The 25,215-nt window shown below is 47.7% G+C and overlaps 2 protein-coding genes across 3 annotated transcripts in view; one reads left to right on the top strand and one right to left on the bottom strand.

The window, feature by feature from the left end:
- LOC135055036 (peroxisomal N(1)-acetyl-spermine/spermidine oxidase-like) overlaps positions 1-13,914 on the bottom strand; it is a 76,114-nt gene extending 62,200 nt beyond the window's left edge. Inside the window, exons 1-3 of one of the 2 annotated variants that reach the window (XM_063958623.1) lie at positions 13,784-13,914; positions 13,041-13,112; positions 7,252-7,526 (exon numbers count right to left, since the gene is read on the bottom strand). In XM_063958623.1, the coding sequence (XP_063814693.1) occupies positions 7,252-7,507 (256 nt within the window). In that variant the 5' untranslated portion in view covers positions 7,508-7,526; positions 13,041-13,112; positions 13,784-13,914. Of the gene's footprint in view, positions 1-7,251; positions 7,609-13,040; positions 13,113-13,783 lie in introns of those variants that run through there. The other variant, XM_063958622.1, reaches the window with a different exon arrangement.
- Positions 13,915-14,019: 105 nt separating this feature from the next.
- On the top strand, positions 14,020-22,043 carry LOC135057569 (polyglutamine-repeat protein pqn-41-like). The gene is made up of 4 exons (XM_063963412.1): positions 14,020-14,189; positions 20,312-20,382; positions 20,458-20,670; positions 21,300-22,043. Exons 1-4 carry the CDS (start codon positions 14,146-14,148, stop codon positions 21,995-21,997), a joined length of 1,026 nt encoding a protein of 341 aa, XP_063819482.1. The 5' UTR covers positions 14,020-14,145; the 3' UTR covers positions 21,998-22,043.
- Positions 22,044-25,215: the final 3,172 nt, after the last annotated feature.

The following is a 25,215-nucleotide window of genomic DNA, read 5'->3' as shown; positions in this document are numbered from 1 at the left end:
CATCTGCTTTGAAAGTGACAACGCAGGACCCATACTGCACATGCGCTGTATGGGTCCTGTGCATGCGCAATGTACTGAACATCGGTACATTGTGCCTTTAACAGAATAGCGACGGGACAGGAATTAGGCCCAATATATGCTATGTCCAGTATGCGTGGCACAATATACATAGACTCTTGATTCTACAGATAGACTCTGGTCGCATATTAAAAAAGAAATAATACTAACATTAGCGGTCATTTAGATGGGGCTGTTATTGCGTTATCGGTACATCAGTACTCTGTGCATGCACAGGACCAGTTATGCGCATGTGCCAATGGGTTCTGCGATGTCACAAACAACCCTGCGTCACACTGTTAGTGATTGACAGGCTGATGCCATTCAGGGGCGGCAACGGGCTCCGTTTGGAAAAGCAGAGGTGTGTTACCGCCGTTTAGAGATCAGGATCACCATCCTTGTAAGGAGATTTCCTGGCCTCTGCGACGGGAGTCTTGTGTGGCAGCCTGGGTGTCACAAGCCACCTGTTGGTGGGTGCTTTGATCCGATGCTGCGTCCTATGACACAGGTCGGATCACTACAGCAGCAGGAGGCATCTGCTTGTAATAGATACCTCCTGCTGCATCACCAATAGACACTTCCTGCTGAATCACCATACAGCGCTATCCAGGGGCGTCTCTAGAGAGGATGGGACCCGTGTGCAGACTCCGTGTGTGGGCCCCCTCCTCTCCCATAGCCGTCGCGCCGCTGCTAGCGCGCTGAGCGCTGTAGACTCTGGCACAGTGGCAGAGTTTACAGCGCATGCGCAAGACTCCGAAAAATGCCCGCTGCGCCATTTTTTCGGAGTCCTGCGCATGCGCTGTAGACTCTGGCACTGTGCCAGAGTCTCTAGTGGTCAGTGCGCTAGCAGCGGCACGATGGCTGCAGGAGAGGAGGGGGCCCACACACGGTCAGCGATGGACTCCGGAAAGGTAAGTATAAGAGAAATGGGTGCAGTGTGTGCGGTGAGGGCCCCCCTGGACTCAGAGGCCCATGTGCACCGCACACACTGCACCCATTATATAAATGCCAATGGCGCTATCACTGCTATCGCTTCTAAGCAACTCCAACTGCATCTGCATAACCCCCATTGTTTCAAAATGCATATGCCATTTGGTTTCAATTATAAATGGGATGTATACAATTTCTATGATTATTATTTCTCTATTATTTGTTCCATCTGTTGCATTTGGACAACAAACTATGGGTTTTGGCAACTGATTTAAAGCAATATTTTTGCTAATAATGCACTTAAGTGTTTATTGACATTGGGGGTTGTGAGGATATTGGGTTCAAAATCACTCAGTCACGGTGGTAGATGAAAAACCAACAGTGGTTTATTAACAGAATAGGTTATAACACAGTTCAGCACACTTCTGTGATCCAATTCTACACGACAATTCCCTCCTGGAGCTCCTGACAGAACATTACTTCTTAGTCAGTCTCCTGCCACTCTCTCACCTTCTGTCTCACGTCCCCTCTTTGCTATTATCAAACCTTTGTCTTTTCTACAATAAGGCGACACCCCCAGACAGTTTCAGAGCAACCCTATTTTCACATGCCCAGGCATGTCCCCTAGGCCACAATAGATGTTAACTAAAGTAACCTTACTTAATCTGATTGTGTGGCCTGGAATCCATTGTGTGGGGAAGAATGAGGGGGGTGTATGGCCTGACATCTGAGACTGGCTGTATCTTCCCAGACAGAGCAAATACATAGGTTATCTGATCGTCACATGGGGAAACATTATTTTACAAACTATAGCAGAATAACCAATACATTCATATATATACATTGAAAACATAACTGTACCCTTGTAACAATAATATCATACAATATAATACAATATTTCCTAACATATAACTAATAACATATTGGCAATTGGTGAAGTCCATGTGTAGGACCAGGGCTAGGAAAGTAACCACGTGTCTTTTACCACTGAGCGACACGACGCGCCAGCTGTGTCATCACATGTCGTCACATTACCTTCCCCTACTTTCTCGCCCTGTGTCCTAAGTAGCTTAAGCTTACTGAGCGCAGTGATGCTCTTCTACATCAGACAGTCTGTGCCCCATCATAACAATGACTGGCTGGTTTCTCATGTGGGCCTGGTGGTTTTTGGGAATAGCATTGTACAGTTTGTACAGAGACCACCTGCGTCCCAGGTCCAAAGTCTGTGGTAATTGTCATGAGGCTTGTGTGGGAATTTCTTTCCCCGGTCTGGTGGGTGTGTGGCCCACAGTACATAACTCAATACAGTCTTACCAGGGTCTGGTGGAAACGTGATCAGCAGTACATAGTTCTTGTATTTCCCCCCGGTGTCCCATCCAAATACATTAATCAAAGTCCCCTTTGTAGACAGCCGCCGGGTTGGGGTAACAGCATGTGCAACAGTGTAATTCAATAAGTCCAATAACTGCACCTGGGGACCTAATAATTCCCCTACACCCAACTGGGTAACCTCACATTTCAGATAGTCACAATTTTCCTCCATAAGCAAAATCTGATCTCTGGGGCCCTCACTCTCCCTCCCCAACCATGTATTCCCTGGGAACCCCACTTCCATCACCTCTGGTGCATCAGGACAGTGGCTTCCCTCCCCCAAACATGAACCACGGGTATGGTAATTGTAAGGGCACAATGGGGATTCCTTCATGCCAGAAGTTTCTTCTGTGCTATCCTGGGTAAATGCTTCCTCCAGCCTGGCTAGCTGGGTAACTTGTGGGATCCTACTCTGAGTCTTGTATGCTTTGGCCTGGAGTACAATCTGCTCAGCTTCCTTGTGTGTATCCACCAACTCGACCATCGTTGTACTGGAACATGGATGTAGGTTCACCGGGACAGTGGCATTACCTTCTCCATTCACTGCTACATGTACTGGCTGACCACCATTGTCCTGGTTAGAGTCAGTCATTTCACCTTGCACACACTGCCAGTCCAAAACACATTCAGGTGCCCTAGAGTAGAGCAACATGTTCCCTTCCAGTTCCTGAGCTGATGCTATTTTCACCAGGTCTGATCCCTGGATTTTCTCTGAGTCACAGGGAAGATTCTGGCATTCAGACTGCAGCTCCTTACCATCAAGTTCACCGAATGAGAACAGACCTCCAGAATCTTCTGGGAGAGATACAATTGCTGGAGATACACTGGGCCCTTCCTGAACATCCTTTTCTGATAAAATAACTGGGGCAGCCATGAACATAGCTTCACAATAGGCCTCCCTCAGCCGAATATGCTGATCAGCCTGAAGTGAGACACTGTCTGCACTAGCCATGCTTATAGTTGGGACATTACCACCTACTGCTGCCCTCGCAGAGATCTCCTCTTCCACTTCTGCCAATGGGAAGGCATAGTGCATCTTCTCCTGGGGTGTTTGGATGACAGACCCCACTCCCTTCTCATTTTCAGTAGCCTCCCCCAAACACAACACTGTAAATGGTTCAGTAGCCAGGACTGGTTGGTGCTCACCTGAAGGATTCCCTTGGAGGCTCTGTTGCTGAAGTGGTGGTCGGGTGATAGTGGCAACTTCTTCCTCAATGTCTCGCTGGCACTCTGGGATGGTTTCTATATCCTCCAAGCCTGCAAATGGCCAGTGGTAACACAGCTCAGGCCGGTCACTGAGTGTTTCACTGTGACATTCCCCCAGGGAGAAGAGAACGGGTTGCAGACAGTGCTTCCTTGCATCCACCTGGTCAAGGTCATCCTTTTCCAGTGTAACATACTGGGCAGACAGTTCTTGACACTCTCTCACCAAGTCCTCATCCTCCATCTCAGCAAAAGGGAAGTTGTAGTGCAGTTCCTTCTGGGGTGCCTGGATTGTGCTCACTGCTGTCTTCACTTCGTGTGCTTCCTTCCGTATAGACCACTGGGCAACTTCTTCCCTTGGGTATGGGAGAAGCTGTTGCAGGTGGTGCCTTTCCACATCCACCCTGTAACACTGGCCTCGCCATGCTGGGGTATCCAGGGGCCCCCGATCCAATGCCACTTCTTCTGGCTCTGTCCGGGAAGGCAATTTACTCTGCACTTGCTCTTCCGTCTCTGTATATTGTATACTTTGTGTCATTTGGGCCACTGTGGCGATCACTTCCTCCCTGAATTCCTCAAACTCTGGCTCCCCCAGCAGATTCCATGTGGCTGCTTCACTTCTGCAGTGCATGAACGCATTCCCCAGATGACACAACTTGTCCTGTATGCTGGATACTCTCCACCTGCTGATTTCCCACTGAGCTTCATTCCAGTACTCCCAAATGTACTGCATTTTGGAAACTATAAATAAAAGATCCGGCTTCTCAGCCTGTCGATATGCTGACAAACTTCCAACCACAAGCTCCACTGCCCTGGTTCCATTACTGGTCTCCTCCGCTGAGGCCTCGACCATATCCTCCTCTTCCTCCTTATCACAAGGGTGCTCAACGTCCCATTGAGCCAGTTTTCCAATTAGGGATTCCTTGGTATCCACTGTATTAAACTCAATCCGTCTTGCTCGACAGAGGTCCTGTAGTTGATCCTTCTTGCTGTAACGGTAGCATAGCGGGGCGGAATCCATTGCCTGCTGTGGTTTATACCTTTCTGCTGGTGTCTTGAGTGATCCCACTGCTGCCGCCAAATGTGAGGATATTGGGTTCAAAATCACTCAGTCACGGTGGTAGATGAAAAACCAACAGTGGTTTATTAACAGAATAGGTTATAACACAGTTCAGCACACTTCTGTGATCCAATTCTACACGACAATTCCCTCCTGGAGCTCCTGACAGAACATTACTTCTTAGTCAGTCTCCTGCCACTCTCTCACCTTCTGTCTCACGTCCCCTCTTTGCTATTATCAAACCTTTGTCTTTTCTACAATAAGGCGACACCCCCAGACAGTTTCAGAGCAACCCTATTTTCACATGCCCAGGCATGTCCCCTAGGCCACAATAGATGTTAACTAAAGTAACCTTACTTAATCTGATTGTGTGGCCTGGAATCCATTGTGTGGGGAAGAATGAGGGGGGTGTATGGCCTGACATCTGAGACTGGCTGTATCTTCCCAGACAGAGCAAATACATAGGTTATCTGATCGTCACATGGGGAAACATTATTTTACAAACTATAGCAGAATAACCAATACATTCATATATATACATTGAAAACATAACTGTACCCTTGTAACAATAATATCATACAATATAATACAATATTTCCTAACATATAACTAATAACATATTGGCAATTGGTGAAGTCCATGTGTAGGACCAGGGCTAGGAAAGTAACCACGTGTCTTTTACCACTGAGCGACACGACGCGCCAGCTGTGTCATCACATGTCGTCACAGGGGTCATTCCGAGTTGTTCGCTCGCAAGCTGCTTTTAGCAGTTTTGCACACGCTAAGCAGCCGCCTACTGGGAGTGAATCTTAGCTTATCAAAATTGCGAACGAAAGATTCGCAATATTGCGAAAAGACTTCTCTGTGCAGTTTCTGAGTAGCTCGAGACTTACTCTGCCAGTGCGATCAGTTCAGTGCTTGTCGTTCCTGGTTTGACGTCACAAACACACCCAGCGTTCGCCCAGACACTCCCCCGTTTCTCCAGCCACTCCCGCGTTTTTCCCAGAAACGGTAGCGTTTTTTCACACACTCCCATAAAACGGCCAGTTTCCGCCCAGAAACACCCACTTCCTGTCAATCACATTACGATCACCAGAACGAAGAAAAAACCTCGTAATGCCGTGAGTAAAATACCTACCTGCATAGCAAATTTACTTGGCGCAGTCGCACTGCGGACATTGCGCATGAGCATTAGCGACTAATCGCTCCGTTGCGAGAAAAAAATAACGAGCGAACAACTCGGAATGACCCCCATTGTGCTTTCAAACTGTGATAATATTTTATGCAACTTAAATAAAGATGCAAAGAAATGAAGAGGTGGCAATTATATGCAATCTTTAATGATAAAATATATATACATCTATCATTGAAAAACATAAAGAATACTTTCAATGTTGGGTTTTTTTAGTATGTGTTTTATTTGCTACAGTAGATATCCTTACAGGAACATAATAAACAGTTTGTCATTTGTTCATCATGTTTTTTTCTGTTTGTTCATCTTCCATAGAAAGTACTTTCCGTCTCACATACCGGAGTTTCTACGATTAAGCACATTTGTGGCATGAAATTCATGACAGTGTATGTGCTGCTGCTCTTATGTCCTGCTTTATCCCCTATATACATGCACATTATATACTATATTTCTGCTAATTCTTCTGTTCAATGGCATTAAGTACTGTACCTAAGAATTATAGAAATATTAATGTTAAACATCGTGGGGGGTAATTCAGATCTGATCGCTGCTGTGCGTTTTTGCATAGCAGGCGATCAGGTCATAACAGCGCACGCATATGCACCACAATGCACATGCGCGTCGGACAACAACGGGCATCGCCGGTCAGTGACGGGATAGTGCGAAAAATCAGATCGCACGAACGTTCGCACGGTGATTGACAGGAAGAAGCCATTTGTGGGCGGCAACTGAGCGTTTACTGGGAGTGTCCAGAAAAATGCAGGCGTTACCATGCGTTTTCAGGGAGTGTGTCTGACGTCAGCTCCGGCCCCGATCAGCCTCTTCTGATCGCACTGTAGGAGTAAGTCCTGGGCTGCGCAGAGACTGCACAAAGTGCCCTAACAGTGCAAATTATTTCAAATCACTGTAATAAGAGGATATTTTCACCCTCTCTGGATAAATATACCACAGAAAATTACCATATTGAGGTCTATATTTATGTTAACTACTGAATGGTTACTAAGTATTTATGAGACTTTCTGTAATGGGGAACAAACCCCTAAATCTCTTTTAAACCTAATTCTATTTTTATACAAAAAAAAAGGGAAAAAAGGATAAAAAAAGATAAAAATCCGAGCTGAGGTTATTACTAGCAATTTTAAATTAATCAATTAAAAGTTACTTTTTAAGAGTATCGTTATTTCACTATCTGTTTATACTTTATCATTTTCCACAAATTCATATACAAAAGAGTGTCCCCACACAGAGGTAAACTTCTTGCCTCCTGCTCTCTTGCAGGGACTAAAACCCCCTATGATATTATTGTAAGTTACCACAAGACAGTTGTAGCAGCTCCACAGTGCAGCTCTCATGCATTCATTTTATGTGGTAGAATATCCAGTTTGTCAGAACAACATATAATGTAATTGCACTGCATAGCCTAATAGCAATGTATTACCGAATTTCTGTGTCCGGATCCGGCCTCCTGTTCTCCCAGTAGCCTCCAGGATCTTTATGTTTTGGAAGCCATGTTTGTGCAGCTTCTCAGTGGCTGTGAGTCCAGAGATACCAGATCCAATGATCAGTATGACAGGGCCCCCAGGATCCACGGACTCAGGATGCGCAGATAACACAAAAGGATAGTGAGAAATCAGGAATATGGAGAACATGAGAATGAGAAGCCTGGCCCCAGAATGGTCCCTGTGCATTTGCATGTTGTCTACTTTTCTTCTTCTACAAACACAGAAGATATAACCAAAATACAAAGACAGAGCCTCTTGCAAGCAGTTTTCCTTTTGGTTTAGCCCAACCCAAATGAATACAAGCCAAATTATATTTGTGCAAACAATGACACAACGTGAAGACTACCAGATGTGCTGTGTTACACAAAACATATGGCTAAAAAGAATGTACAATTGTTCCAAACACATTAACAATTTGTGGTTGGATCCAAAATGCTGGTGCAAGATACACATGTAATACATTAAAATGTGTCTTTTTCCACTGACATCCCCAACATCATCATGGGTAACTTCAAAATCCCCCTGGTAAACCAGTTTATCCTTGGACCCCTGCTAGTGGTGGTTAAGATAACAAATGGATAAAAATAGATACCTTAGATGCGCTAATAAAATATATTGTCAGTGTGTAATGTTATTGGTACACTTTTTGCAAATAGACAGACAGGTTATGAATGTTACTATGTGTGCAGCATGACATGCATTGTTTGTATCATGTTTAAAAAAAACAACGTATTTTAATACCTCTAGTTTTATACCAGAAATACATTTTCAGGTATCCAATGTGATGCTAGTTTTCTAATCATTGTATTTCATTTTATTATATTGTAAAATTGAGTGACCATTTGCAAAAATTGTATCAATAACCATATACACTGACAATATATTTTATTAGCGCATCTAAGGTATCTATTTTTATCTATAGATAAAGATATATATACTAGGTGATTCATCGCGCCCTACGGGTGCTCTTCACACCGTCGTAAGGGGCTACACCCCCTTAACCCTTGCACGCCATTGTGGCGTGCAATATTTGTATTATATGGAGTATTACTTCCAATCATAATTGTGTGAGTGGTTAAATATTGCACGGACAAAGGGCCTGCAATGATTAAGGGGTCGTAGCACCTTGCAACGGCGTGAACAGCTCACGCAGGGCCTGATGAATCACCTAGTAGGTGCTGTGGTTGGGGGAGTGGCGGGTGTGGGGGAGATACAGATGGGGCAGGGAGTCCGGGGGTGCTGCGGGTGGGGGAGGGGTGGTTGCGGGGGTGCTGCGGGTGGGGGAGGGGCTGGTGCAGTGGAGCCGTGGGTGGGGTGCCACGGGTGGGGTCCGGAGCCACCACGGGTGGGGGAGGGGCGGGTGCTGTGGGTGGGGGACCGGAGACACGATGGATGGTGGAGGGGGGGTGTGGGGGTGCCGCGGATGGGGCGCAGAGGTACTGCGAGTGGGAGAGGGGCAGGTAATGCTTCTCCTGCTTCTCCTGGAAGCAGCTAAGCTTCTGTCCTCCCTTTGGCAGTGGCTCTCCTGGAGACGCGCACAGCAACCAATCACTATTGTTAGTGCCGCTGTCCCAATGCACCGCATTAAATGGAAGAAGATGCACTCAAACTACAGCTCCCAGCAGGCCTTAGCGCCGGAATGCTTTGGCATTAAGGGCTGCTGGGAGGTGTAGTTTATTTAGTACGTCTACTTCACTGTAATGCTGTGTGTTGGGACACCGGCGCTAACAATAGTGACTGGCTGGCAGAACTGACTGAATGGCTGAATCAATGTAAAAGGTGAGAGTGCTGTGCAGTGTCAGTGGCACTGCACACCCACTGCACTGCACAGCACTGTCACCTTTTACATTGATTCAGCGTCCAGACATTACCCTCCGCGATATCACCCACTCTATCCATTACATTAGCCATCTCGGGGCTTCCAGGCCAGCAGCCCAGGTGCTGTGTTGCGGAGTCAGGGCCTCAGGGGATCTGAGCGCGGCTGTGGCGGGGAGACACCTCTGTGACAACACGCACAGAGGAGGCTCCAGTGCTCAGAGAGTATGCGGCGCAGGGAGGGCTATGCAAGCCTTACGCTGCGCCGCTTTCATACACATCTATGCCTGTGGCCGCAGCAGCTTTTGTTCCACCTGCGCTGCGGCTAGGGAGTGGGGATTGTTGATGCCGGAGGGGGCAGGCGGACTGGCAGCAGGACATAGGGGGTCATTCCGACCCATTTGCACACTGCTGTTTTTCGTAGTGGTGCGAACAGGTTGGTTCTGCACATGCGTGGTGGCCGCAATGCGCGTTATTGCCCAGCGATGCCAGTCGCTGGGCAACGACAAGAAGAATGAAGCAAGCAATCACTGATGCAATCGCAAGAAGATTGACAGGAGGAAGGCGTTCCAGGGCGTCAACTGACCGTTTTCTGGGAGTGGTGTGGCGAACGCAGGCGTGTCCAGGCGTTTGCAGGGCGGGGGTCTGACGTCAATTCTGGGACCTGACAGGCTGAAGACATCGCAGCGGGTAAGTAACTCTAGAGCTACTCAGAAACTGCACAAAATGTTTTTGCAAAGCTCGGCTGCACAAGGGTTCGCAGCCTTGCTATGCAAAAAAACCCTCCCCCATAGGCGGTGTCTAGTTGATCGCACGGACAGCAAAAAGTTGCTACGTGCAAATGTGATAGCCGGGCAGCGGCCGGTCCATCAGTCATTTTAAAAAGCATTGCACACCAGGCCGTCTCTTCACATAAGCAAGCAGTTTATTCACAGATCAGACAGGGTTATCACGACAGTAACATTTAACTTCTTTTTCTTCTCTCCAGTACAATATTCATATGGGTTACATCAGGTTACATCTCCTTTCATTTGCTTCACTGGCAATAACAGCATTTCCAGTGATGTGGCTTCATTACAGTACAGTACATACCAGCGCAGTCTCTGGGAATCAGTAGTGCGGCTTCCGCAAACTGAGATTCATTTCAGTGTGCTCTCCCCCATTCGCTAGGGGCTCTATCTAAACGGGATCTCTCATGTACACGTTACTGGGGGCCTTCCGCCAAACGTGGTTCCTACCACTCACCCAGCTCGTCCTCTCCCGCAGACTCACACCTCCCGTCCTGCTTCTTGGGTACACCTGAAGGTCCTTTGTTCCTGGTTCCTTCCACTGTACTCTGCATACTGTGGCTCTCACACTGCACTCTCCATCTCTCACTGAAGCTGCTGGCTCTCCTGTTACACTGCAGATATGGGCTCTCCCTCTCTTCATAGCAACACCCACACGCTGCTCTTCTCTCCATCATGCCAGGGACTGTGGAGTACCATGGCTGTTCCACAGTCCCCAGCCTGCGTTTCCCCTGGACACTAGCCTGTGCCCTCCATCCTCAGTCCTCAGCTCACACTGCACTCTAGCCTCTGCTTTGTTCCTTCTACTAAAAACCCCTACACTTCCTGTCCTAACTCCTTACATGTCACAGGGTCTGCAAGTAACTGGTTTAACTGGTTTTGGGGCCATAAATTCCCCCACTCACTGATAAGAATCAAAAGGTTTTTGGAACTTTCCAATATCTCTTGTCTCCTAGCATTCCAGTATGCCACACAAACAACTCGGAATGACTCCCAATTAGGACGCTGCAGTAAAAGGATTTTTTGTTTTCCCTATCATACCCTCCAACTGTACCTTTTTGGCAGGTACAGTACCTTTTTTGTATGGTGAGTACCGATTTTTGGCTCTCCAAACTTCCATTCAAAGTATAGGAAAAGGGGCGTGGCCACGCCACTGTACCCGTGGCCACGTCCCCTTTTCGCATTTGTAGCGATTTTTATGTGTAAATTGTTGGAGGGTATGTTGCTGCTGATGCAATGGGCCTGTTTTGGGGTGTGGACCTGGAGCTGCAGCTCCATCAGCCCCATTGTTAATCCACGCAGCAGCCAAAGAGCAGAGCCTCCCATTGGATGTAAGCTGTGTGGGAGGGAGTTTCTCGCCTAATCAGCTGTGGACTGGGCGTGATAGACCTGCTGCTAACCCAATGAGAGCTCCTAGCCACGCCCAGCGTTATCCACACAGGCACAGAGTCACAGATCTGGGCAATTATATAGTATATATATTTACATAGAGAAATAGAGATGATAGATAGATACAGTATAGGACTTTTTTTTTTGGGAATGATGTAATGATGCATTAAAGAAGGAATTGTGCTCACCTGTCATCCTTAGGTTCACTTCTATGGCATAAAACATCGTCTTGCCTCTGTTCTTACACTCACCTATACAGGGCCGGCTCTAGGCATGTTCGAATAGAGCGGCCGCGCAGGGCGCCACCCTTAATGGGCGCCGCGCGCTGGCGCCGCCATATTCGAAGCTGGAGCCGGCCCTGTGCAGCGTTGGCCCGGCCCGGCCGTGACCTCTTGTGTGCGCTATGCGCGCTGCGCGGCGCTGGTGTCTAACGGCAGACGCCGGCACCGCGCAGCGCGCATAGCGCACACAAGCGCCTTGGAGGCCGCCCGCCCGTCCGCCCTCACATGGACCCGGATCCGCACTCGCCCGCCATCGGACAGCAGTACTCCTTCCCCTCTCAGCGCCGCAGGTATTTGGGGGGGAGGGGGGAGGCACATTTATGGATGGCACTGTGGGGGCATTTATCTGGCACTGTGGGGGCATTTCTGTATCTGGCACTGTGGGGGCATTTATGTATCTGGAACTGTGGGGACATTTATGTATCTGTCACTGTGCGGGCATTTATGTATCTGGCACTGTGGGGGCATTTATCTGGCACTGTGGAGGCATTGATCTGGCACTGTGGGGGCATTTATCTGGTACTGTGGGGGCATTTATCTGGCACTGTGGGGGCATATCTGCACTGTGGGGGAATATCTGGCACTGTGGGGGCATATCTGGCACTGTGGGGGCATATCTGGCACTGTGGGGGCATTTCTGTATCTGGCACTGTGGGGGCATTTCTGTATCTGGCACTGTAGGGGCATTTATATATCTGGCACTGTGGGGGCATTTATGTATCTGGCACTGTGGGGGAATTTATGTATCTGGTACTGTGGGGGCATATCTGGCACTGTGGGGGCATATCTGGCACTGTAGGGGCATATCTGGCACTGGGGGCATATCTGGCACTGTGGGGGCATTTCTGTATCTGGCACTGTGGGGGCATTTATGTATCTGGCACTGTAGGGGCATTTATGTATCTGGCACTGTGGGGACATATCTGGCACTGTGGGGGCATTTCTGTATCTGGCACTGTGGGGGCATTTCTGTATCTGGCACTGCTGGGGGGCATGTCATGTGTAGCTGGCACGGCTGGGGAGCATATCATGTAGTGTTCCCGCTAGGCGTCTGGTGCTAGGCAATGAGTCTCAGTGCTCTGCCTGGCGCAAAGTGTCTAACGTGCTTAATGGTGTCTAACGTGATTAATAAGGAGACAGATGATGGGCATACAGCCAAGATATGCCATAAGTGCCACTGAGCGATATAAAGTATACGTAGGGTATTGCAGCCATAATATCATAACACAGTGTGGGCTTCAATGATGAGATATAGCATGCGCATATCAAACCTCCACAAAATGGTATCCCAATAGAGACATGAAAAAATACAGAGAGAATAAATAAAAAGTCCACAAGTTTGCGCCATGACGCATGTCATCAGAGTACCATCATCCAGTCTTCCGTTTTCTGTATTTTTGACACTATTCTGATTTATTTCATACATGTATCAAGCGATTCCTTATGTCTTACCTCTTGTCCTGCAGTGTTTTCAGGATTCCTTCAGCTTTGCTACAGATTTCAGCTTCCAAGCTCCTTTACCTTCTGTGTAAAGGGGCATACACATGGTGAGATTTGGACAATCTTCGATTTTGACTATGCGATTTCCCCCAGAGCCCAGACCCTCCAATTTTGACTATCTGTACTTGCAATTTTGACTATGTGTGATTTTGACCAAGTGCCAATGTTGACTATACTTTGTACTAGATTGTACACAATATAGCCATGATTGACTTGCCTGCACAGTCTATCTTTCCTTGCGGTACCGACCCTGCGGTAGTGCGCATCGGGATCGCATCAGTATCACAGCTGGTTAACTAGGGCCGTAACTAGGTGTGGGTGGATGGTTCTTTGCACACAATGCAATTGCGCTGTTGGGTGCCCCATCTGCATCCGCCACGATTGGCTGGCCACTGAAGCTTATGGAAATTGGACCGAGCGCTTATATGTGCAAATGTGTAGTGTTCAGAAACAAGTGAGAATTTATATGATGTTAAAAATATATATATATATAAAAATAAAAATAAATAAAATGAAAATAAAAATAAAATTAAAAATAAAAATTAAAAATTAAAAATAAGGGAAGGGAATGGGAAAGGGGAAAGGGGAGAAGTGCAATGTTTACAGCTCCTTTTTGAAAGAATTGTGGAGCTTGTGGACACTTTTATGGAAGGGTGCAGTCTGTTCTTTTATACTGGAATCTTTCCCTGACTTACCCTATGCAGATGCGGCTGGAGGCTTTTGGTGTCTCTAACAGCATTCAAGTGCTGTAACTCACAATCTCCTCCTCTTAGCCGCACTGTTAGCCGCTGCTCCGTTCGTCAGACCGGAAGTTGCGATGTTTACTTCCGGTATTCGGACGCTGGCGGCGGCTGGCTTCGTGTCCTTGGTGTCCTCGGTATTAGCTTAGTTCTTAGTATAAGAAGAACTAAGCTAATACCGAGGACACCAAGGACACGAAGCCAGCCGCCGCCAGCGTCCGAATACCGGAAGTAAACATCGCAACTTCCGGTCTGACGAACGGAGCAGCGGCTAACAGTGCGGCTAAGAGGAGGAGATCGTGAGTTACAGCACTTGAATGCTGTTAGAGACACCAAAAGCCTCCAGCCGCATCTGCATAGGGTAAGTCAGGGAAAGATTCCAGTATAAAAGAACAGACTGCACCCTTCCATAAAAGTGTCCACAAGCTCCACAATTCTTTCAAAAAGGAGCTGTAAACATTGCACTTCTCCCCTTTCCCCTTTCCCATTCCCTTCCCTTATTTTTATTTTTAATTTTTAATTTTAATTTTTAATTTTATTTTCATTTTATTTATTTTTATTTTTATATATATATTTTTTTAACATCATATAAATTCTCACTTGTTTCTGAACACTACACATTTGCACATATAAGCGCTCGGTCCAATTTCCATACACGTCAACCAACAACTTGAGCAGCTTTTTTCCACAAGCGCAGCAAACTACATTCATTATTCTGGCCACTGAAGCTGCCTTGTGTAATGTATTATAGTAGTGTTGCGCCCGGCTCCTCTGCTGGGCGCACTGCTGTTAATATACATTACAGCTGGCAGTGCCGGGCAGTCGAGTCTGTCTCTCCGCCATGTAATCCACTCCCCTCCCTTCCTACACTTTGTCTGAAAAGGCGGCAGCAGCCCGCGAGAAATGACATAGGGGTCTATTCATGAAGCAGAGAAAAGCCCTGTTTTGCGGTAAACAGGGCTTTTCTCTGCTTACCGCAATTCACAGAGCTGGTTACCGTGGAGAAGTCTCTGACTTCTCCAGCGGTACCCCCGCTCTGTGCCTGAATCGCATCACCATACCTTTGTATGGTGAGTGCGATTCATGAAGGTGCGGAAAGCTCTGCTTTCCGCTTCTCCATGGAGTTCAGTTTCGCCATCTCTGGATGGCGTAACCTGAACTGCGGTGCGGAGACGTCAGGGAAGCTCAATGCTTCCCTGATCGCTGCTCTGCACCTCGCGCTGGCTCCGCCCCCCGACCTCCCAGCAACCACTGCGGCCTGCCGGGAGGTCATCAAGCTGCGCATGCGCAAAGGGACCTGTCGCTGGACCCCGCGCATCGCAGAGAGGGACCGCCGGAGAAGACCTCACCGCAGGAGGCCCAGACACCGCAGCGCATCGTCGGAAAGGTAAGTATACATGAATTGCTACTTATCACGGCTATACATCGCATCGAAGCGATGCGATGTATAGTGATAAGTAGCAATTCTGATTTCGTTTTGTACGTGAATAGACCCCATAGTCAGGGACATGGTGAGGATGAGGAGCTGCGTGTGTGTGTGACTGCTGCTTGTGGCTGTGCTGAGCGGCAGCTGCGGAGCTATATAGGCGGACAGTAACTTCCTCCCTGGTGACATCACACTGTACACAGCGAGGAGAGAAGGAGGGGCGGCATCAGGGGAAGCACTGGTGAAAGGCAGCAGCAGTGCCGGGCACCTCAGCCCAAGTCACACAAGAGAAGGGAGGGAGTGTGGCAGACAATTCCGTGGCGGGAGGGAAGGGGTGGGGGTTCATGGCAGGGCAGCTACTCATATCAACAGACACTTTAGTCTGTTACTTTCTCAGATCCTTAGGACTGAATTGCCCAGTATGCGAACTTCTGCAAGTAGTCATTTTAATGACTTATTTCTTTTAAACCGACCAGTCAACATACATGGGCAGATGTATTAAGCCTAGAGAAGTGATAAAGCAGTGATAAGTGCAAGGTGATAACGCACCAGCCAATCAGCTCTAATATGTAAATTGACAGTTAGGAGTTGATTGGCTGGTGCATTATCACATTCCACTTATCACTGCTTTATCACTTCTCCAGGCTTAATACATCTGTCCCACAGTACCTACCTATAAGTAAGTACCTGCGGCAATGCATAGATCATATTTTACCAGTGCCTATTTTATTTTATATACTGTAGTAATAATTTGCAGGTTAATTTTCTATCCTCTGTAGAGATCTTAAAGGGTTTACTCTGTTCTAAAATAAAAGTTTATATAATCACAAAGAAGTAGCAGATAGGAGAAATTCATCAAAAGGGTGTGTATTGCATGACCGACGGTCAGGAGACCACAGGTCACCATACCGAGGCCAGCATTCCCGACATTCAGACGCCCAGCAGGGGGAAAGGGGGTGGGGAGGACGAGTGCAATGAAGCCCCTTGCAAGCTCACTGCGCTCACCGCGCTGCAGGCACCAGTGGGAATAGTTCCTGTTAGTCGGCATGGGCGGGATGTAGGCGTAGGTATTGTGACCGCCGGTCTTCTGACCGCCAGTCACATAACTACATCCCCATCAAAACACCGTGTCTACAGACTTACAAATTATTGTATGTCCTATATCTGAAATGTTCTGCCTTGCTATATTACTGTTAACTCCCATGCTATATCACACTGAGAATAGATCCACAGCGTGGTGAACGCAGCCATCATGCAAGGGACTTTCTAGTGCTCACCCCGCTGCCGGCATACTAGTGGAGGGATCCTGCTGTCGTATGTATTCCGTCACCAGCACAGCGACATCCCCTCATTGCTGCCATGGCTGCCTGCACTCCAGCTATCATTACATAAGTACCGCTGTGTGTGTCTCTCCCCGCTCTCTCTTCTCTCCCCCTCCCTCTCCCACCACTCTCTAATGTGTATAAATGGTGCTACTGTGCGGCAGAATTTGAATAATGGAGACTACTGTGCAGTGTAATATGAATTGGTATTATTTTGTGGCCAGACCCCTTCCCCATGAAGCCAAGCCCCTATTTTTTAGTTGCGCACTGGCCCTCTTTTAAATATGGGGGGATGCTGATGTAGAGATGTGCCCTGTGTCCCAGGGCACATCAGCACTGCAAGGTGCAGGGGATCTGTGTCCCCTGCAGAGTGCACGGGTGGACAGCGCTGGGGCAGCTTGTCTGCTCACCCACCGGGAGAAGAGAGAAGACGCCGCGAGAAGAAGAGGACGGGAGGCCGCGCCGAAGAGCGGTGAAGAGCTCCGGTGGCCGTTGAAGAGGCCAGAATACGTCGGGCTCCTGAAAGAAGATGTCCAGTGGCGGCTGGACGCGGAAGAGCGGAGGCGGCGCCGCTGGCCAGGACGGGTCAGCGGCAGAAGAGGGCGCCGGAGACCCCCGATGCAGGTAAGGCCTCAGTGAGGCAACTTCCACCCCCCTCCCTTTTCCTCCCTAGACCACCAGGGACGGGCATTAGGCCCGTGGGCATGATCAGGCCCTTCCGGCCTGTGGGCACAAAGATGGGCCCCCCCGGCCCATGGGCATTTCTGGTCGGGCCCTCCTGGCCCGTGGCACTGTCGGCCGGGCAGTAGGCCCGAGGGCACATAGTGGGCATTAGGCCCGTAAGGATAGTCAGGCCACCGGCCTGCGGCACCAGTTAGGCGGGCATTAGGCCCGAGGGGCAAAATCAGGCGATAGGCCTGGGTGACATTAGCGGGCATTAGCCCTAGTTTAGTTAGGCGGCCGCTAGGGATATAAGGTGACCCTGGGCACTAGGCCCAGGTCACCCAACGGGTGACAAGTTATGCGGGCGCTAGGCCTGTGGGTAATGTCGGGCCTCGGGCCCGTGCGCAAATAGGGGGCAATAGGCCCAGGCAAGAAGAGGTAACCCCGAAGGTGAATACAGGTGGCACTGGGCACTAGGCCCAGTCCACCCCAAGGTGTTTAGGCAGGCAGGCCGCTCGGCCTGAGTCCCTGGAAAGACAGAGTATGGTAGGTGGGTGAGCTGTGCGGCCCCCACTACCTGGTGTTCTAATTCAGGTACTTAAAGGGACAGCACCGTGGGAGTTGCTTGCACTGTGTATTGTGATGTATGTTGTTACCGTGCAGGGCAAAGTGTAAGCTTGTTAAGTCTGTGTTTAGTTTTGTTGCACCACACCCACAGAGCTAGTTTGAGGGCTCTGCCGCTGTAGTTAGTATAGGGGTGTTACACTAGGTTGGAGTTAGGCCCTGCACGGCTGGTTGTTGGTTTGTTTGCCTCCTTACAGGGACCTGTAAGAGGAGAAGACGTTCGCAGTGCGGAACTGACGGTGAGTAGCACCTGTGTACATTTGTCCCTTTGTCTGTCCCCGAGCGCCGGAATAGGGGTTTGCTCACAGACGTGAGAACCCCTTCATCGCACTACGCGCGAGAGTGCGAGTGTGTGAATTCTGGGTGGCTGAGGCTTTGTGCCTGTGATGACCTTTCACCCAACCGGTGAAGGTCGCCGTCACCCCTGGGGTATACACTTTTCCGGTGGAAGAAGGGTTGATACCCCCCTTAAGGTAGCCTATTTTCTCCTCAGCTCGTTCGTCCGTCAGCTCCGAGAGGGAATCACCGTGTCCGGATCCGACTGAAGATTTCCAGGTCCGTTGAAGGTACCGGTACCTGAAGGTGAGAGAGTGCGGCGCCTGGTGAGTAGCGAAACTACACCACACAGTGGGGTAAATTTACTAAGATTCGTATTGTTACCGATTTGGAGAGAGAATCATCACGAATGACATCGAAAGTGTAAAACTGCAACTTTTTGAATTGATTACGACTAATTTACTAAGCTGTCGTATTTGTATTTTTAGTGTTGTCCGATGTCGATGTCATTCGTGTTTTTTTGAAGTGTAATGCGGCCGATTTTGTTGTTTTGCGGCCGTGTTCTTAGTGTTTTTTTACGACTGCGTCACATGTCTGTAACGGCAGTGTTTTTCCGTTTCCGGCCGCGTTTTTTTACTAAGTTTCGTTTTTGTCACTCGTCCGTGATTGGTTGTATTCGTGATGGAGGAGTGTCTGTGCACATTACTATAAAAACGCCCCAAACCGTCCGCACCTCGTGGGTTTAGCTAGTGGAGAGGAGAGAGGAAGGTGTATTAGGAGTTGGTGAGTTTGGAGGTGTTTTTGGTGGATTTGGAGCGGAGTTTTGCGATTGTTGAGTGCTGTACTGTGTGTGTAAGTAGTCTTGTCATACTTGTTGTGTAGTTTTTTCGAAGTTTGTCTACTTTTTTGTCATTGTTTTTTTTTTCAAGTCTATTGTCATTGTTTGTGAGTGTGTGTGTGTTGTGTGTGTGGTGTGTAGTGGTAGTGGAGGAGTGTGTTTTCTGTTTTTTTTTCTCAGTGTTTTGTGTAGTTTGTGGGGATTATGTCTCAGTCAGAGGTCAGTGTGGTGGAGGAGGTTAGTGAGAGGGAGGAGGTGAGTGAGGTGGAGGAGGTTAGTGAGGAGGAGGAGGGGGTGCCTGTTGCTGCGTCCTCCAGTGATAGTGATGGTGCTGTGGCTCCGCAGCCACGCACCACTACCAAGACTGGGCGCAATGTGAAGTTCAGCTATGCTGAAAACGTGGCTTTGGTGCGGGAGCTGATGAGGCATCATCGCCAATTGTTTTGGCAGGATGCTGCCAAGGTGTCCTCATGTAGGAAGTCGGTCCTGTGGGGACAAGTTATTGCTGCAGTCAATAGTGAGGGTGTGGTGAGGCGGACTGAGGACACGTGTAGAAAAAGGTTTTATGACATCAAGCGCCGTGTCAAGGCCAAGATGGCCAAGGAGGCCAAATCAGCCCGCCAAACCGGGGGTGGACACCCTTTCCGTGCCACTTTTCGTGATTGGGAGGAGCCTGTGCGGTCACTTATTCCTGCAGAAGTGGTGTCAGCGACTCATGTCCGGGATTCGGACCGTCCAAGGCAGGATGGTGAGTTTAATTTTAAATTTTTTTGGCTCTTGTTATTTTTAAAATGTTAATGCTGCTAATTGTTACGGTGTTTGTAAATATGCAAACATTGTGTTGGTAATGTCGTGCAGGCCTGTGCAACCTGTAGCTGTAAATGTGTTTCAAAACTACAAGGCCCATCATGCATTGCCAGAGTTTTGCTATTAGTGAATGTGAAATCTGTTGCAGTGCATGCTGGTATGTGTAGTTATAATACATAATCCTAGATTTTGCTTGTCCCTAACTGTTTTTTCAAATGGCCTTTTTTTTTTTAAACTTTTTCAAAAAATTGTTGCATTTTTTATTATGGTTTTTATGTTGTTTGTGAGAAATTTTATATTAAAATTATCTGCAATATATTGTGTCGAATTAAGCTATGTTTCTGGATTATTTAGTGCAACATCATCTTAATTTAAAAATACACACCCAATTAATTAATCCAGAATATCTTAAACATAAAATAGTTAAATTAACATTAGGTGCGAGATGTTTACATTTCAATAATGATTTTCAGATAACAATGATTTTTAAAAGTATGGTCATAATGTTTTGTGAAAATTTTCAACAGTACGCCAGAGACGCGCCACAGACGCGCCACAGACAGGCCACAGCCAACTGATGAAGCTGCAGGGAATGCAGGTAAGAAATCAGTGTAGTCACATATTCTGCAAACACATAGAACCACAAGATATTAATGTTGCTACTTTCACATAGGTTCTTCTTCTGCAAGCCGCCCTCCTCTAAGGCGGCCATCACAGGGCTCTGTGACTTTAACTAGGAGGCCCACTAAGACGCGGCGTGTGGAGTCGGAATCTGCGCCTCCTTCTTCACCACCCAGGCGGCGCATCTCGGCAGTCTTGCCCCAGCCACCACAGGCAATTTTGGCTAGTCCCCAAAGTGATGAGCCACGATCACCTCAGCTGTCTGGTGAGTAAAAACTTAAAAGAAATACATTCAAACATTTAGACACAGTACATTTACTATGATGTGAGCTCAATGTGAGATGGCATGTTTCCCGTAGCAACCAATCAGATTCCAGGTATTATCTTCTTGAAGGTGCCAAATAAATGTGAATTAAAGTCTTATTGGTTGCTACGGGCCACATCACATTTTAAATAGAACACCCACCCACCTTACTAAATTGAGCCCACAGACGTGCACAGAAAATGAATAGCGGGTTTCTCACCGGACTTAACCCCCCCCCTTCCCTTCCACAGCATTATAGTCTTCTCACACCTCCCCTGTCCGGGATGTAGACTGCTTACCTGATGCGCTCCTCTGGTCCGTCCAGGTGAGAAGTCTATATCCAGGACCGGGGAGGTGAGAGAACACTATAATGCTGTGGAGGGGGGGGGAGTTCGGTGCGGAACCCGCCAGTCAGTCTCTGCGCACGCCTGTTATGGCACATATGTGTTTGTAAAGGAAAGATTCCTAGTTTTAAAAAAACACCACAAATTAAAAATTAAAAAAAAAAAAAAAAAATTAGTATGGAATGTTTAGGACAAGCAAAGATATTTAATTATAACTAAACAGTGCCTGTTGGCCACCCCATACAGAACCAACCTTCATGGGAGACAATGACCAGCAGGAACCAGACCAACAGGCAACCTATACACTGCAACTTACGTCCGTTGATCCTACCCAGCCAACCCAGCCGCAGGATATGCCCCAAGCCTCCTTAAGTCCACAATTGATACCAACTCCACCCCAGCAACAAATGTCCGCTGACTTTTGGTCCAGTTGGGCAACACAACAGGCCCAAAACACTGCCTGCCTGAACACACACACACACACACAACACCTTGCCAGTCTGCCCCATCATCTTCCGCGCATTAGTCGGAACTCGGGCAGACTGATTGTTCAGGTAGGCAGAATTGCGACATCGATGGAGCAAATCAGGGCGGACAACACGCAAATGCTGGCAAATTTGACGCGCATCATCGATGAGCAACAGCGGCATCAACAAGCCCTGATACAAGTGATCCAACACAATCAGGTAGTAAATGAGACTTTGTCTAGGATTGTGGCCAGCCACACTGCCAGTAATAATCAACTGAATGCCAGTATACATAACTTGAGCCAAAGCATCACTCTGATGTCAGCACAACATCTCAGCTCCAGCTCAGGAACGACTACCCCTAGCCAGACCCCAGTTACCTCCCCTGTTCGACGATCATCCAGAACACGGGCCAGCGACCCTGCTCAAACCTCGGCACCCAGCACACAAAAGAAAAAAAAAATGAATCTGACATGACATTTGTGTAACACAATAAAAATTTAAATATTGTCTTCACCAAAAATCCTGTGTCCGTGTCAAACATTGTAAAACACGCTATGTGTGTATGGTTTAATGGGGTAATGAGTGTCAATGTTTAAATACAAAATTACACAACAGTATAAAGAACAAACAATACTGTGTTCTAAGACCTACCAGACGCAACACTTAGACATAGACGTGTATGTATTTTTCAACACACCTGTTTCAAAAATTTAGAAAAGGTTGGCTGGGAAATAACAATGACGTCGCCTGTCACAGCCTGGAAGCTGCCAGTAGCCATAAAGTGCTACACAGCCAGGAGTTTGTCGAAGCCTGAGACAGAGCGTGAGCGTGCTGTCTCAGGATATAGTCCCAGTTTGACAAGGTCATACAGACGGCAAATGTTGGATGTTTTTAGGGGAAACATCTGTATGACCCTATCATCAGACAATGCGTTTAAGTTTAAACGTCCCCTAAACAAACGTGGCTGGCGCAGCCTCCGCAGAACCTGTTCAACCTGCTGACCATGTACACTTACCTGGCCCAGATTTCTTGAAGAGTCATGGAGCACTCTCAGGTATCCCCAGCAAACAAAAAATCTGTTGCACACACCACAGCAGCCATTTCAGAGTGAGAGATATTCAAAATGTGCCTGGGACCCTTTTATAGGGCCAAACATTCAGGTATGAGTAATGGATAATTGACTACACATGTAAACACGCTTCTCAAAAGCAGGTCTGTTTTTTTTATGACTTTTTTACGAAAAGTATTTTTTCACGGCCGCAAATGCATTTTCACGGTAGACATTACAAATACGAATGGTTAGTAAATGACCGAGATTCATATCTAAACAGCCGCGTTTTGACCGATGGTGTATTCATTCGTATTTCTAAACTTGATCTTCCAAAAAAATACGAATGCACTCATCACTGCCGTGATTTGAGTTTAGTAAATTCCCGAGATGACACTTTGAAGAAAAAACGGCAATCTCGGTCAAAATCGGGAGCTTAGTAAATATACCCCAGTGTGATTTTCACTAACTTTCCTTGCTATTTAGACTGTATAGTCAAACTTGAAAGGATAAATCTCACCGTTTGTACACACCTTTACTGTGTTACTGCTGCAGCACTTTCCCAGACTGATTGTACACCTGAGAAATCTCCAGATTGCAGCATGATCTCAGACCAGCTGGTAACTACTTGTGTGCTTGTTTGCAGAGTATATGCATGCTCTACTGTGAGCAGTAGTGTGATGCTCTCACTATCATCACAGTGTCCCATCTGGAGTCGGCGCCGGATGCCGCCATTGCAGACATATCCAAGTAATGGATAACTTTCAGAAATACAAAAAAAAAAAAAAAAGAGAAAAAGGAAAGGATAAAACATGGCTTCTTGTTACATGTCCACAAAGCACCAATGGGGAATAGCAAGAAGCAGCACCAGTTGGAAACAGCTTTGACTTCACAGACCAGCTGATCACCCAGGGATATAATCGGCAGTGAAACAGTAGTCAGGTGATTTCCCTGACCAACCACTGGAAATCTAGAGGTATAAGAACTCTGCAAAGGCACTTCCTGTTGTCAGTGCTTTGTTGTCCACAGCCTGCTAATGGCTCCAGCGGTGGTGCCCTTTTCCAGATTCCTGCTCAAGGACTTTAGTGCAATACCACCTGGCATTCACTGACTTAGCTGTAGCTGCATCCTGACTTTCCTACAATCTAGACCTGCTCCACAGGCTGGAATCAAGTTTGTAGCTGCATCTGGGTTTTCCTGCAATCCAGACCTGATTCACGGGCTGAAATTTAGTCCTGCAGCCACATCCCAGCTTCCCTGCAATCCACATCTGCTCACAGTCTGGAATCAAGCCCTGCAACCTCATCCCGGCTGTTCCGCTAACAAGCTCCGCTCCAGCAATCCAGAGAATCCTGCAACTCAACATTGACTCTCATTGTTGCATTCTAACGATCTGCATATAATTATACTGCATGAAAAAGTCCTATTTTAGGCCACCAAGCTTCCTGCTCATGCTCCCACGCTGCTCCTCTGCAGCCACACCTAGACCACATCCACAAATCCAACCTTGTCTCACAATTTTCTTCTTATGGAACATAATAGGCAAAAATAAGAATTTACTTACCGATAATTCTATTTCTCGGAGTCCGTAGTGGATGCTGGGGTTCCTGAAAGGACCATGGGGAATAGCGGCTCCGCAGGAGACAGGGCACAAAAAGTAAAGCTTTCCGATCAGGTGGTGTGCACTGGCTCCTCCCCCCATGACCCTCCTCCAGACTCCAGTTAGGTACTGTGCCCGGACGAGCGTACACAATAAGGGAGGAATTTTGAATCCCGGGTAAGACTCATACCAGCCACACCAATCACACTGTACAACCTGTGATCCGAACCCAGTTAACAGTATGATAACAGCGGAGCCTCTGAAAAGATGGCTCACAACAACAATAACCCGATTTAGTTAGCAATAACTATGTACAAGTATTGCAGATAATCCGCACTTGGGATGGGCGCCCAGCATCCACTACGGACTCCGAGAAATAGAATTATCGGTAAGTAAATTCTTATTTTCTCTATCGTCCTTGTGGATGCTGGGGTTCCTGAAAGGACCATGGGGATTATACCAAAGCTCCCAAACGGGCGGGAGAGTGCGGATGACTCTGCAGCACCGAATGAGAGAACTCCAGGTCCTCTTTTGTCAGGGTATCAAATTTGTAGAATTTTACAAACGTGTTCTCCCCCGACCACGTAGCTGCTCGGCAAAGTTGTAATGCCGAGACCCCTCGGGCAGCCGCCCAAGATGAGCCCACCTTCCTTGTGGAATGGGCCTTAACAGATTTAGACTGTGGCAGGCCTGCCACAGAATGTGCAAGTTGAATTGTGCTACCAATCCCACGAGCAATCGACTGCTTAGACGCAGAAGCACCCAGCATTGTTGGGTGCATACAGGATAAACAGCAAGTCAGATTTCCTGACTCCAGCCAACCTGGAAACTATATTTTCAGGGCCCTGATAACATCCAGCAACTTGGAGTCCTCCAAGTCCCTAGTAGCCGCAGGTACCACAATAAGCTGGTTCAGGTGAAACGCTGAGACCACCTTAAGGAGAAACTGGGGACGAGTCCGCAGCTTTGCTCTGTCCGAATGGACAATCAGATATGGCTTTGTGAGATAAAGCCGCCAATTCTGACACTCGCCTGGCCGAGGCC

The sequence above is a fragment of the Pseudophryne corroboree genome, chromosome 3 (assembly GCF_028390025.1).
Source record: "Pseudophryne corroboree isolate aPseCor3 chromosome 3, aPseCor3.hap2, whole genome shotgun sequence".
Classification (NCBI taxonomy): Eukaryota; Metazoa; Chordata; class Amphibia; order Anura; family Myobatrachidae; genus Pseudophryne; species Pseudophryne corroboree.
This window is presented reverse-complemented; position numbering and strand designations above follow the sequence as displayed.

Coding starts and splice junctions, on each gene's coding strand:
- LOC135057569 (XM_063963412.1), top strand. CDS start 14,146: ATGCTGTTAGAGACACCAAAAGCCTCCAGCCGCATCTGCATAGG. Junction 14,190..20,311: donor TCCAGCCGCATCTGCATAGG/GTAAGTCAGGGA, acceptor AATTTTCAACAG/TACGCCAGAGACGCGCCACA. Junction 20,383..20,457: donor TGAAGCTGCAGGGAATGCAG/GTAAGAAATCAG, acceptor ACTTTCACATAG/GTTCTTCTTCTGCAAGCCGC.